This window comes from Mandrillus leucophaeus, unplaced genomic scaffold (genome assembly GCF_000951045.1).
Source record: "Mandrillus leucophaeus isolate KB7577 unplaced genomic scaffold, Mleu.le_1.0 Scaffold361, whole genome shotgun sequence".
NCBI classification, from domain to species: Eukaryota; Metazoa; Chordata; class Mammalia; order Primates; family Cercopithecidae; genus Mandrillus; species Mandrillus leucophaeus.
Window position 1 is genome coordinate 2,404,496 of NW_012103821.1, and position 13,204 is coordinate 2,417,699.

At 35.5% G+C, this 13,204-nt stretch overlaps 1 protein-coding gene across 2 annotated transcripts; it reads left to right on the forward strand.

Annotated features, from left to right (window-relative positions):
• The first annotated feature begins 8,290 nt into the window (after nt 1–8,290).
• Nucleotides 8,291–12,931, forward strand: PMP2 (peripheral myelin protein 2). 2 transcript variants are annotated; one of them, XM_011989770.1, is made up of 4 exons: nt 8,291–8,500; nt 10,808–10,980; nt 11,192–11,293; nt 12,340–12,931. In XM_011989770.1, the coding sequence occupies exons 1-4, from the start codon at nt 8,428–8,430 to the stop codon at nt 12,388–12,390; spliced, it is 399 nt and encodes a 132-aa protein (XP_011845160.1). In that variant the 5' UTR covers nt 8,291–8,427; the 3' UTR covers nt 12,391–12,931. The 2 variants fall into 2 exon arrangements, with proteins under 2 accessions (XP_011845160.1, XP_011845161.1); XM_011989771.1 differs by having other exon boundaries at nt 8,299–8,500; nt 11,192–11,287.
• Nucleotides 12,932–13,204: the final 273 nt, after the last annotated feature.

Consider the following 13,204-nt stretch of genomic DNA (forward strand, 5'->3'; position numbering starts at 1 on the left):
TAATATAATTTATTATCAAAATTAAAATAATTTGTTTTAAGCACTTTTAGCAATATTTAATTTTATATTTTTTGTGCAAAAATACAATAAACATAATGGACATACTTTTCTTCACTGGCTATAAAAAGACAATGGACTATCCCAAAGATAGTAACCAAAAGTAGATGAAACATTAGGATGAAGTATCGGGACATAGTCTAGTCCCAAAACATACACTCTTATGATTTCTATCCTGAGTATTTAGGCCAAAAATATATCTATTCATTTTGGAGTTTGGTATCCAGGCCCTTGTGTACTTTTTTCCACGAAGGTGAGGATCAACCATCTAATTACTAGCCCCACTGATAGAACAGAACTCACCTGTTAACCCAAAGATGCACGCAGTGAATGGAATAGGGTTGGAGGACCAGTCAGACCGGGACTGGAATACTGCTTCTGCCATTGGCAGCTACATGAGCATGCATGAGCTGCTTAATCACTTAAATTTTCTCCTTTGCAAAATGGAGACTTATCTGCTTCTCAGGATTGTGAGGGTAAATGAAGCCTTATAATAAGGACTGACACAGAAAATTCCTCAGATCTTCTCATTTTTTCCAGATCCCCTTCTGAGTTTATAAGGAAATTAGAATGCAAAGAATAGGAACAATGTAATTGTTGAACATGTGCACTAAAATAGTGAGCAGAAAAAGAGATCAAGAGGGTCTCAGCAGAGGTAAGCTTAGAGCAACTAATTGAGAAAAATGAGCAGGGAATATGGATTCTAGTTTACTTTGTAAAACAGAGTTCGAATATGAGTAGATGCTTATTAAAAATAATATCTTTCAATACATAAGTTACAAAGCAATTTCCCAAAAGTTATCTTTCTTGATCCTCAAAATAATCAATATTTTATAGACAATAAAACTTCAGCCCAAATGAAATCCATGTATTAGAGTAAGTGATAAAGCTAAATGAGAACTTACTCCAAATTCACTATCACATTCTATCTTCCTAAATTAAGGAATAATATCAGAACATGATGTACCACAATTTGAAAGCCACTGTGACAGAGATGGTTAATTACCCAGTAGAAACCTGGGGTTACGCTTCCATATTATAGCATTGTTGCTAGAAAGAGTCTGCCAGCCAGGCACTGCATTGCCCAGTCCCTCCCCTGCCTCCCTGGGGCCTTAGGACAATTTTGCATTAGAAACTGAGTAGAAGTGATATGTGCCACTTCTGGGTCAAGGAAATCTGTGCCTGCCTGCTTGGAGGAGAGGTCTCTGAATACCTGAGGTCATGGTGTAGGCACAGGATGAATGGATCCAAGACCTCTGAGTCACTTCATGGAGAAAAGCTCCCCATAGACCAGGAGGACTTATACTGGACTGGACATCAAGCAAGAAATAAACTTCCAGGATAAGCCACTGAAATCCTGGAGTGTATTACAGCAGCTAATATTGCTCCGAATAAGTGTGAAATTTAGGAGATTTCATTTTTACAGTTTATTTCCAGTCATGAACATGTTATAAGCTGGAATTTAACTAAAAAAAAAAACTAGTTTTCAGCTATTTGAGGAAATAAGGAATGGACTGGCATGAATTTAAAAAAAAAAAAACCACTGTTTAAACATGAATTTAATTGATTCTCTGATCTAACTTTACTTAGTCTGAAATATATATATATAGATGTAAAAAGTTCATATGTACGTTATACTTTCAAGTCATCATACCATCTTAATTGTTTAAAAAAATTGTAAGACACAATCAAAGAAATAAAGTAGAACACAAAATAGGCTACCTGGATACCACATGATTAGAAAATCACCTGAATTTTTGAGTTTGTATTTTCTCCTGATGAAATAAAGCTAGGCACATACATATTTTTCTTTTCTTTTTTTTTTTTTTTTTTGAGATGGAGTCTTGCTCTGTTACCCAGGCTGGAGTGCAATGGCACCATCTCGGCTCACTGCAAGCTCCACCTCCCGAGTTCATGCCATTCTCTTACCTCAGCCTCCCAAGTAGCTGGGACTACAGGCGCCCGCCACCACACCCGGCTAATTTTTTGTATTTTTAGTAGAGTTGGGGCTTCACTGTGTTAGCCAGGATGGTCTCGATCGCCCGACCTTGTGATCCATCCGCCTCGGCCTCCCAAAGTGCTGGAATTACAGGTGTGAGCCACCGTGCCTGGCACAGACACATTTTTCACTATGTTTTGCAAGTGAATTATTTTTAAGGGATTCCTTTTTTTCATAGCAATATGGAGCAAATGGCTAAATCCTAAAAAGTGTCTCCTACAGCTCTTTGTGCTAATAGTACAATCTACTTGGATGTCCTGTATCTGGAAAGTGTTAATATCACCTTTTCTCTAAGACGAAATGCAAATAAGTAGAAAAATGGGGAAAGCTCGGTATATGTTATCATGACCAGAGAAAGAAACTCAGATGCACAAATCTTGTCTTTTATTTACTCCCTGGTGTGTTAGTAACTCCAATTCTCAGGTCTTCCATTAGCAGTAATGATGTGAAATCTTAGACTAGCCTTCGGAAAAGAGGCCACGGTGTGTTAGATTCTAGCAAAAAACAAACAAACAAACACCGCTAATTGAATTGTTTAGAGGAATCACAAACACTTCTTTCCTCTCTTTATTGCCATTCAACAAAAAAGAAAAACTATTAACTACCTTTGGGGCTGCATAAATGCAATTGTCACCATAGTAACCAAAAGACCAAATATCCACTGGAAGATGAGAAAGTTGCATGAAATGGTTTGCATTAAGAAAGCAATTTTAATCTTGAAGTTGTTAAACTTAGAGTAAAACACTTATTTGAAACATGGAAGAGGAGGTTATCAGCCCGGAAGTGCCATCGTCACCTTATGCTAAATAGCTGTCTGGGAAAGGTACTGGCTACTCTAGTAACTGACTTCTGAAGATAAATCAGATCATTAGTCTCACGATGGTGTCTACAAAATTTCATAAGGTATCTTCCTAGGTAGTAATGGTCAATGGGCTCTTAATGGCATTTTCACAGTCTCCATCTGCAAATGACAAAAAATAATAATTGGATATCATGTGTCTTGATTGTTTACTTAATGTCTGTCTTCCTAACTAGAGTATAAAGTTCATGAGGGAAGGAGTTGTTGCCATTTCACTCATCATGTTATCTCTAGTACTATCACAGTTCAAGAAATACATGTTGAATAATTGTCTGCGTTTATGCTTGTGAGATAATGTACAGTGAATCTTAGAATCATCATACATGCACTTTCCTAGTATCATAATAAGATTATGTCATACTGAACATGGAAACAATTGCCTGCTTTTACTGCTGACTAAAGGAAAGACCAAATGAAGGAACGAGTGTCACTTAGTTATCTCCCAAGTCTTGCTCTTTCTGTATCTCTAGAAAAAGAAAAGAAAGAGAAGGCAGGGGAGAGAGAGGGGAGAAAGAAGTTTAGAAGAATAATACTACTGATCATAAGCACTAGTTTTTGATGCTTTCATAACATTTATTATCTGATATGATGCAAACAAAAACTACAAAATGTTTTATTTTCTTCATTCAGTCAGTCAACAAATGTTTATTCATTACCTACTGTGTGTATGCATGGTGTTTTGCACTTGGGATACTACATGAGCAAAATCACACATTGTCCCTGATCACATGGAATCAAGATGTCAGTTAAGCTATTTATCAAGTTATATTCAAAATTTATAAACATTGTCATTGCAGTAACTGTTAAATGATGATATACATGGTAAAGAAACTATTAGGAAAGATGGTTGAGTTAATATCAAGAGAAAGTCACTCTAAAGGTCCGAAAGGATGATTGAGCTGAGAATTAAGGATTAAACATATGGGAGTGATTACGCATTACAGGGAAAGAGATGAAGGGAGGTATTGCAGGAAAAGAGAGTGACACGTACAGAGATCTTGGTGAAGGCTGGAAACTGGGACCTTTTTTATTCTCTAGAAGAGTTTGTGTAACATTGGTATTATTTTTTCCTCAAATATTTGTAAGAATTCATTGGTGAAGCCTATGGGCATAGGGTATCTTCATGAGATGGATTTAAAATATGGATTTAATGCTAATAGATTTGGGAGTATTCAGGATTTTTACTTTCTCTTGCATTGTTTTTCATAAACTGTGTTTTCTAAGAAGCCTGTAAGTCTCTTTTAAATTTTTTTATTTAACAAATTTTAATTTGTTGACATGAAGTAGTTTATATTTTTATGATCTTTTTAATATCTGTAGGATATATTAATATGCTTTTTTTCATTCCTGCATTCAATAATTTTGTCTTCTCTATTTTTAATCCATATTCCTAAGAGTTTATCAATCTTACTGGTCATTAAAATGTTTTTGGGTCTGTTGATATTTTCTATCATGTTTGTTTTTATTATCTGCTCTATGAATTATCTATTTCTATTGTCCATTGTTTCTTTTATCTTTTAAGCATATTTCCTCTTTTTGTTCTATTTATTTTTGATTAGCAATATATATATAAATTATATATATAAATTTAGATCACAGGTGACATTATCTTCTTTCTCTGAAGAGGGTTTATGTTCATTTCTGACTAGTAGCTTGGTTCACTAGCTATCCCAGATCACATTAATCTAATTTTAAGAATTGACTTTATATTAGCACAGGTATATTTCAAGCTTATCCTTACTCCTGTGTTGCAAGAGAGTCCCAAGACAAAGTGTAATGATCAACCAGATTCTTCTTCACTTTTCCCCTAACTCTGTAGCATTGTCATAAATGTTCCTTGGATTCTTTACCTCTAACCTGCCTCTTGCAGAATTCATAGATCCCTAGTGGAGCAGAAGCTCCAAATATCATTGGATTTGTCTCTCTAGATTTGCCTTTCTTTCCCAAGTCCTAAGCTCTTAGTTTTTCTCTGCCTTTTTATCTCTGATGCCTTGAAGATTTTTTTTTCTAATTTTGTTCATCTTTTTACAGATGAAAAGTTGGGTTAATTTCCTCATCTATCATGACCGGAAGTGAAAGTTCTAAGGTCTATTTTTATTTTCTTCCCAACTGTTTATTTAAAAACGACACTTTTTAGAATGAGATTCAGTCATTGGCAACAACATGGATGGAACTGGAGCACATGTTAAGTGAAATAAGCCAGACACAAAGAAAGAAATATCACATGTTCTCACTTATCTAAAAATCAAAACATTTGAACCCATGGAGATAGAGAACAGAAGGATGATTACCAGAGGCTAGGAAAGGTAGTACAGGAGTTGTGGGGGAGTAGGAGGGAGGTGGAGATGGTTAATGGTTACAAAAAAATTGAATAAATAAGACCTAGTATTTGATAGCAGAACAGTCAATAATAATTTAATTGTACATTTAGAAATAAGCAAGAGTAAAACTGGATTATTTGTAACACAAAGGATAAATGTGTGAGGGAGTGGATACCCTATCTTCCATGATGTGGTTATTACGCTCTGCATGCCTGTACCAAAACATCTCATGTACCCCATAAATACATATACCTACTATGAACCCACAATGTTTTAAGTGACCCTTTTAAGTTGATTATTTATCTTGGTATTCTATGGTATGCTTCTCCTGTCATCAATTATTATCAGAATAGTTCTACTTTACAAATAATTTCAAATTCGTTACCATTAAAACTTCTTGCTTCAAGCCTTTATCAAATCATGAATAGAATGTAAGTTCCATGAAGGCAAGGAATTTGATTCAGTAATGTTTAATCAGCACTTTCAACGGTGCTTGGCACTTAATAAGCTCTCAACAAATATGTTTGCAATTGAGTAAACAACAAAAATTGAGTTGGATCTTTGGCATCCAAGTGGAGGGTCAGGAATTCTTTGTTCATTTGCTATGTAATGATTGATTATCTTATTTCTTTTTCAAATATATGATTGGATTTAGCTTGAAGACAATCTATAAGGAGCACTTATGTGGTGTGTTATATAGAGTAAGATTTCCTTATTTATTTTGTTTTGACCTTTGGATCTTCCTTTCAGTATATGATTCAAATAACTTGCCGTATCTTGAGAATTTACATGGACAATAAATTGGTGAAGAGAGAAGAACTGAATACACATCATACAGAGACTATATGTATTTTACAAACATGTAGTCCAGTCTAAATATATACATCTAGTTATAATGTGGTTCTGTGCACTTCTACTTGTTAGGACACTGATGACTTTCTTAGCTAGGAGTGATATAATGTGTCAGGCCTGGTTCAGTCTGTGTCTTCTCTCATTGCTTTAATCTGTGCCTTTGGCCCATGTACTAGCCTCAGAATCTCATCATGGTCCAAACTCGTCTGGTCAGTTGTATTAATAGCAGTCAGGTACAATTGCTGATAAGCCTTAAGTAGAAAATTTTTTTCTTGGTCTAATATTGCTTCAAAGTTATAAGTTTTCTGTCTTGGAAACATATGGTTCAATGTTTACATTTTAAACTCTACTGCTGTTCCTATGTGCAATACAGAGTCAGCTTAAAATTCACACAGCTTTCTTGTAGCAGTCTCACTCAATACAAGGTCTTGGCTCTAGTGTGAGGATGAGGGTTTGAAGGTCCTTCATTTATTTAGGCAGAAAACCTAAATGCAGAATGCTGTACTCCTTAATAGTGTACTGCTGACCAAAAAAAAAAAGTTTTGAAGGTACAAATGATATCATCATTTTTGTAAAGTGTTTTGGAAAATCAAATAACATATCCACTAATCAAAAGCTCTTTATTTCATAGTTGTTTTTTCTATCCCAGTACAATGTACTCCCTCCAATTACACTCTCTTGGGTTTAGATTTGGGTTAGTTGGTTAGCTGAGGAATTTTCCTATTCACTATTTCTTTCCCACCTTGAGCTATTCAGGCACTGGGAATGTAAATGAAACTTCAGCCCACTGTGTATGATTTCACATGTTTTGTTCAGCTTAAACTCTAACTACATAACTGCAATAGTTATATCACAGCTATGGGACTGGGTTTCCTGAGCCCTTGTTGCCAATGATTCTACCTGTTATGACCAAATTCATCATATTTTTGTATGTTTCTTATTGTTGTTGTAAACAGTGCCAACCTGTTTACTAAATGTATAACCCTTGGTAAAATCAGTTGTTTCACAGTCAGAATTCATGCTAAGGTAAAAAAAAAAAAAACCTGCTAGGAAAGATACAGCAGTAATTAGAGATTCTCAAGAGCAACACTTACGTTCTAAGTGGATTTACATTTGTTCCCCTTGGCCAAAGACTGGGGCTTTGATGTAATATAGTAGGCTGGATCTTTTGATTTTTTTACCCCACTTGATTTTTGAGAAGAGCAAGAGTGTTTCTAGCCAATCATGGTGCTATCAGCATCAGGTGATCTCTGGCCAGGGCCTCTGTGCATGTAGCATGTATGGTATAGTATAATAGAAGCAGGTTAAGATCATGGTTCAGAACCTAGGCACTGGCAGTAATGTTGGGTTCAGACCCGTCCTCTTCTTATTCAGCTTTTGGAAGTAATTTACCTAATGTCCCCAGGCTCATTTTTATCATTGGTAAAATGGATGTAATAATAGTTCCTAACTCTTGGGGTCAGTGATATAATTAAATGAGATCACCTGTATTAAGCACTTAGCACAGTGTCTGGTCCATAGCGAGTTCTGAATATACATTAGTACTCTTTCTATAGGAAATCCTCTTTATAAAATTGTAGATTCATTTTAAATGACTTAAACACAAATGGTTATAGTATCCAGGAACCTGCTTAGTTCAGATTTTAAGTATTTTTAGCTGAAAATCTTTGTTGTGCTCAAAGAACATGTTATAGTGCTACTTCTTGTTTCATCACATGAATACAATTTCTGTGCTCTGCTGCAATAGACTGACTTCTTTGTCTGCCTACTCTGCCTGCCTGGGATATGTGAACTATGCCAAGCCTTCTTACCTATGAATACTTCCTCACACTGCTCCCCTACATTTCTCTCCCACAACATATTTGTGACTGTTATCATAATACTTACAGACATTTTCCTCTTTTTCTTCCCTTTCAATAAGAATTCTTAATTGTGCAGACTCAGGATTGAGAGTGACCGACATGCCTAAACACACACACATTCATTCACGATCACATAATTCATGCAGTCTTTTCCAAAGCATGAAGGGCCTAAGCCTTCTTATAAATGTAAGATCGATCAAAAAATTTTTGAAGATTCAAATAGTAATCTCATTCATTTTATAAATTCTTTTGGAGACAAAAGGGAGTATTATGTGGGGTTTTCTTTTATCCTATTGGGCGGGCAGCTGGCCATTGAAGAGCCATTCATTGCTTAGTCCCGACACTGCCTTTCCCCATTGGCTCTCTGTAAGAGTCACATGCTTTGGGCGTCCTTGAAAAGAATCTTCTCAGGCCTCAGCATCTTATCTGAGTCTCCTGAATCCCACTTAGAACTGTGTTGAGCTCTCACCCATCACGATGAGCAACAAATTCCTGGGCACCTGGAAACTTGTCTCGAGTGAGAACTTTGACGATTACATGAAAGCTCTGGGTAAGAAATGCTTTTTGTTGTTCTGCTGAAAAGCTCCTTTTTAAGAAAGCTACATGACATTTTCATCTAACACCTTTAACAGGAGACTGGGGGGTTTGCACAGGCCGCAGTACATTCCTCTTTTAGGATTAATCTTTTTTGTGTCATTCAGACAATTTATTTGAATTTTATTTGTGGTAACTTTTAATAGACTTTAACTTAAATGAGAGAGCTGCTTAAATGCATGAAACTCCCACTGATTTCAAGGGCAATTTCATACCAAGAGAATTTTGGTTGCAGATCCAGAGGAAAGAAAGCTTAAAAGCATAGTCAACCCATTTTCTGGCTTTTCTGAGAGCTACGTTCATAGCAACTAAAGTGTTCATAAAATAAGGAATTGAATATAATGCAAATCCTAGAAAACCTTAATTTAAAATTTTAATTTTTAGCTAAACTAACAGTCTTTTCTCTCTACCTCTAGGTTGTCCTTTATTACACAATCATGTAGATACAGAGAGTTTGAAAAACAAAAATACTTCCTAAAATACTATGTTCATAGCCTAGGGAAGTTACTGAGAGAAAAAGAACTGGAGTTGTGGCAGGAAACTCAAACTCAATTTCACTATCATCAGACGTTTCTGGAGTTGGAGCAGTGAATGGAGATGGAAAACCGGGTCATTAGTTACAACAACTGTATTTTATACTATTTCTAGAGTATGTCCCATCGATATAAACACAATAGATATGAAGAGTCTTTGGGAATTTTCAGAACTGTATGAATATAACAAAGAGTGATGCCAGTGACCTGAGGTTGCTGTGCTTGTCAAAGTGCCTACAGCTTTACTTAACTGTTCAGAAAGCTTGTATAAAATGTTCTATTTTAGCTAAAATGAGCAAAGTCATGTCATTGTTGCCTGGAACACTAGGATGAATTCATACTGTGAGACCGGTTAGATTTAAAGACTTCACTTTACAGCTGAGGAAGAAGCCAAATAAAAGAAAGTGTCCATGAAGGATTCTCTAATTTCATTGTTTTCCAGTTTAGTGTGCAAAATAACACCTTGGGATTTGGTAAATATAAATTCTCAGGCTCGGTCCCAGAGATTACGATTTAACTTGAAAAACATTGTCCTAAACTGTATAAAATAACAAAAGAGTAATCAGAATTTGAAGAAAGAATATAGTTTATAGTTTATTGGCTATAACTCTTAACTTCTTATTCAGTATATAAAAATTTGAGATCGTTTTAACTGGAAAAAGTATATCCAAGCATTGAGACTTCCTGGAAAACTAGTTTTTCTTTCATATTTTTCTATTTGACGTTTTCCTTTTTCCATCTATTTTATAGTCTTGGTAATAATGGTAGTAAACTTAAGAGTCTAATTGTGTTTCATTTTTGAAACGTAGAAGAGTTTTTAAAAAAAATATTTTATCTATGATCATTTATAATAGTATAGATCTCAAAGGTAGATGGATAGTTGTTTTCCTACCAGCTAGATATAGAAGTCACAAAATTTCAGAAGTGAGATTCTATCAAAAATATGAGGGGAATACTTCCCCATATCCATAATATGGTATCGAGGGAAAATATCGTGGAACAATATGTATATGCTATAGTCTCATTTAAAAAATATATCTATAGTATTTGTACATGCAAACTAAAATCTCTAAAGTGATTTATGCAAATCTATAATTAGTAATTTTCAATGGGGAATAGGATTGGATGTGATAAAAATAGATGACTTGCACTAGCTATTTCAGCTGGAAACTTTAACTCTTGAAAATCTGCAGACATTGGCCAGGTGCGGTGGCTCACGCCTGTAATCCCAGCCCTTTGGGAGGCCGAGGCAGGCAGATCACGAGGTCAGGAGATCAAGATCATCCTGGCTAACACGGTGAAACCCTGTCTCTACTAAAAAATACAAAAAATTAGCCGGGCATGGTGGCAGGCACCTGTAATCCCAGCTACTCGGGAGGCTGAGGCAGGAGAATGGAGTGAACCCGGGAGGCGGAGCTTGCAGTGAGCCGAGATGCACCACTGCACTCCAGCCTGGGCCACAGAGTGAGACTCCATCTTGAAAAAAGAAAGAAAAAGAAAAGAAAAGAAAATCTGCAGACATTACTTTTCGAACAACAAAACCTAAAACGTGTGAGTACTGGGCATGTATTTCCATTGGGAGTGAAACATGGGAGGAGACGCTTAGTAGTAAGTGATATTACCTGCCATCGACACACCTGGGGCACCACTGAGCAAAGGATGTGGCCACCACAGTCTGTTTGGCTATGCTGTCTTGGTCACCATAATTCTAACACTATCTTAATTTTCAGGTGTGGGGTTAGCCACCAGAAAACTGGGAAATTTGGCCAAACCCACTGTGATCATCAGCAAGAAAGGAGATATTCTAACTATACGAACTGAAAGCACCTTTAAAAATACAGAGATCTCCTTCAAGCTAGGCCAGGAATTTGAAGAAACCACAGCTGACAATAGAAAGGCCAAGGTAATCTTTAATGTTTCTCTTCAAAGTTGGCCCAGTGGGCTGCTTGAGAGAGAGGAATATTCCTGCCAGTGCTTAAAAGGATAAACTCCATTGTGTTGAAAAGGAGTGTATCTCCTGAGACATCTATTATGAAAATGGTTCAGTACTGAAAGAACTGCTTCTTTGATCAACAAATTTCAGGCAAGTCAATTGCATGACCTTGTCTTTGCAGAGCATCGTAACCCTGCAGAGAGGATCACTGAATCAAGTGCAGAGATGGGATGGCAAAGAGACAACCATAAAGAGAAAGCTAGTGAATGGGAAAATGGTAGTGGTAAGAGTATTTTTACTTCTAAATAGAGAAATAATGCTATATAAATAATTTGATTATATTATTTTCAAAACATTATTTGTTCTTTGGAATATGAATGGATAAAAATGACTAAGAATAAAGTAATAGTTGATGCTTAAGTGATATTTAAACTATTACAGACTCATCTTCAAGTACTGACCCAAGATTTTAGAAATAAAAAAGGCCATTTGTTATTTTACAAATAAAAATACCTAAAAATGGTAGTAAGGTTAGAGAAAGTGTAGGTAAATCTTACCAGTTTGGACTCACAAAGAAGAAGGCAAGTCTAAATTTTAAAAGCAAAATACACTCTGCAAGGTGTATTTTGTAGACTATTTGTAAAGTCATTTGTAGACTATTTGCAGATATCCCACCATTTTTCATTCAAGAGCCAATACTAACTTAGAATCAATCATGTCAATAAAGCAAGCTGAGCTCATTGGAGACTTCTAGTTGGCAGATGAAAATAATGACAAAGGTTGTATGTGATGACCTTTGACCATTTTTTTAAGGGTTAAGGCTTTATATTCACTAATTAACACATACATTGAAGGTAAACAGATTCATGTACTCTTCCGGATGTTTCTTTCTTTAGTACAGTGGTTCTTACCCCTTGCTGCACAACAGATTTACATGGGGAGTAAATACCAATATGGAGGCCCCCAGACAGATAACTGAATGTACATCTCTTGGGGGAGGAGGAGCCATCACTATATTTAAATGTTCCCCAGGTAACACAAATATGTAGATTTTTTTAAAATCACTGAATTATTAGATTTAAATGCAAGTGAATTATACATAAAAACTTGCCACTTAAAAAAATTCCTTTACAGTGCCATAGATCAACTTCTAAATTGTTTCTTCTATTTCAATGGTCATAATTCTGAATTACTAGAGACTGACAAACTGATATTTTATTCCTTTCTAAACTAATCTTATGAATTTATTTTGAATTTCTATTTTTATTACACATTTTCTGTTCTCTGGTTTGAACTTGAGATACTCAATTAACCTCTCTCTTTTTTAAGGAATGTAAAATGAAGGGCGTGGTGTGCACCAGAATCTATGAGAAGGTCTGAAAAATCGTTTCCTCATTGAAGTGGCTTTTGATCATTTAATGATGGAAATCAATTGCTTCCATTGACAAAACCTGAATACACTGCAAATGTTTGTTTTCGCTTTTGTCTTAATATATCAGATAGGCAAAGGCCTAAACTGAGAATTAATCTAGAAGTCAGTGTTATTTAAACAGTTTTAATGTGCATGCATGTTATTACTACATTAAAGCATATATATTGGCCAGACACGATCAGTTGATGATGTCATTTAACTAACTACAAAATTCTAACCTATGTTGAACTTTGTATACTTGAAATGATAATAAAAAGGGTATAATTTGTTAGTAAAAGGAAATCAAGGTATTGATCATAGTAGCAAACTCAAATGCTGACAGGGGCTGGGGAGTTATGGGGAAGGAGCATCAGAAATGAGGCAAGCTAGGAGAATGAGCTATTTTAATGTAAAGAATTGTAGTCTCAGCTAAAAGGGGTAGCCTCTACTCCAGCCAACATTTTAAAATTAATGGATAATTTATAGACAGTTAAATGCACAGATATTAAATATAGAGTTCAGTCCACTGTGACAAATGCATGCACCCATATAACTCACATCCCAATCAAGATACAAAACATTTTCTTAATCCTAGTACATTTTTTTCTGCCCCTTCCCAATCAGTGTCCTTTTCTGTTCCACCCCTACCAAAAGCAAGTAGTGGTTTGGTTTCTATCACATAGATTCATTTTGTCCATTCATATAAAGGGAATTACACATCATTGATTCTTTTTTGTTTGCCTTTTTAAAATTCACCATAATGTATTTGAGATACATCCATAT

What these genes read in the sequence shown, in the direction of transcription:
- PMP2 (XM_011989770.1), top strand. Translation starts at nt 8,428, where the DNA reads ATGAGCAACAAATTCCTGGGCACCTGGAAACTTGTCTCGAGTGAGAAC. An exon ending in CTGACAATAGAAAGGCCAAG is followed by an intron (nt 10,981 to 11,191) that starts GTAATCTTTAAT and finishes TTGTCTTTGCAG; the next exon opens with AGCATCGTAACCCTGCAGAG. An exon ending in TGAATGGGAAAATGGTAGTG is followed by an intron (nt 11,294 to 12,339) that starts GTAAGAGTATTT and finishes CTCTTTTTTAAG; the next exon opens with GAATGTAAAATGAAGGGCGT.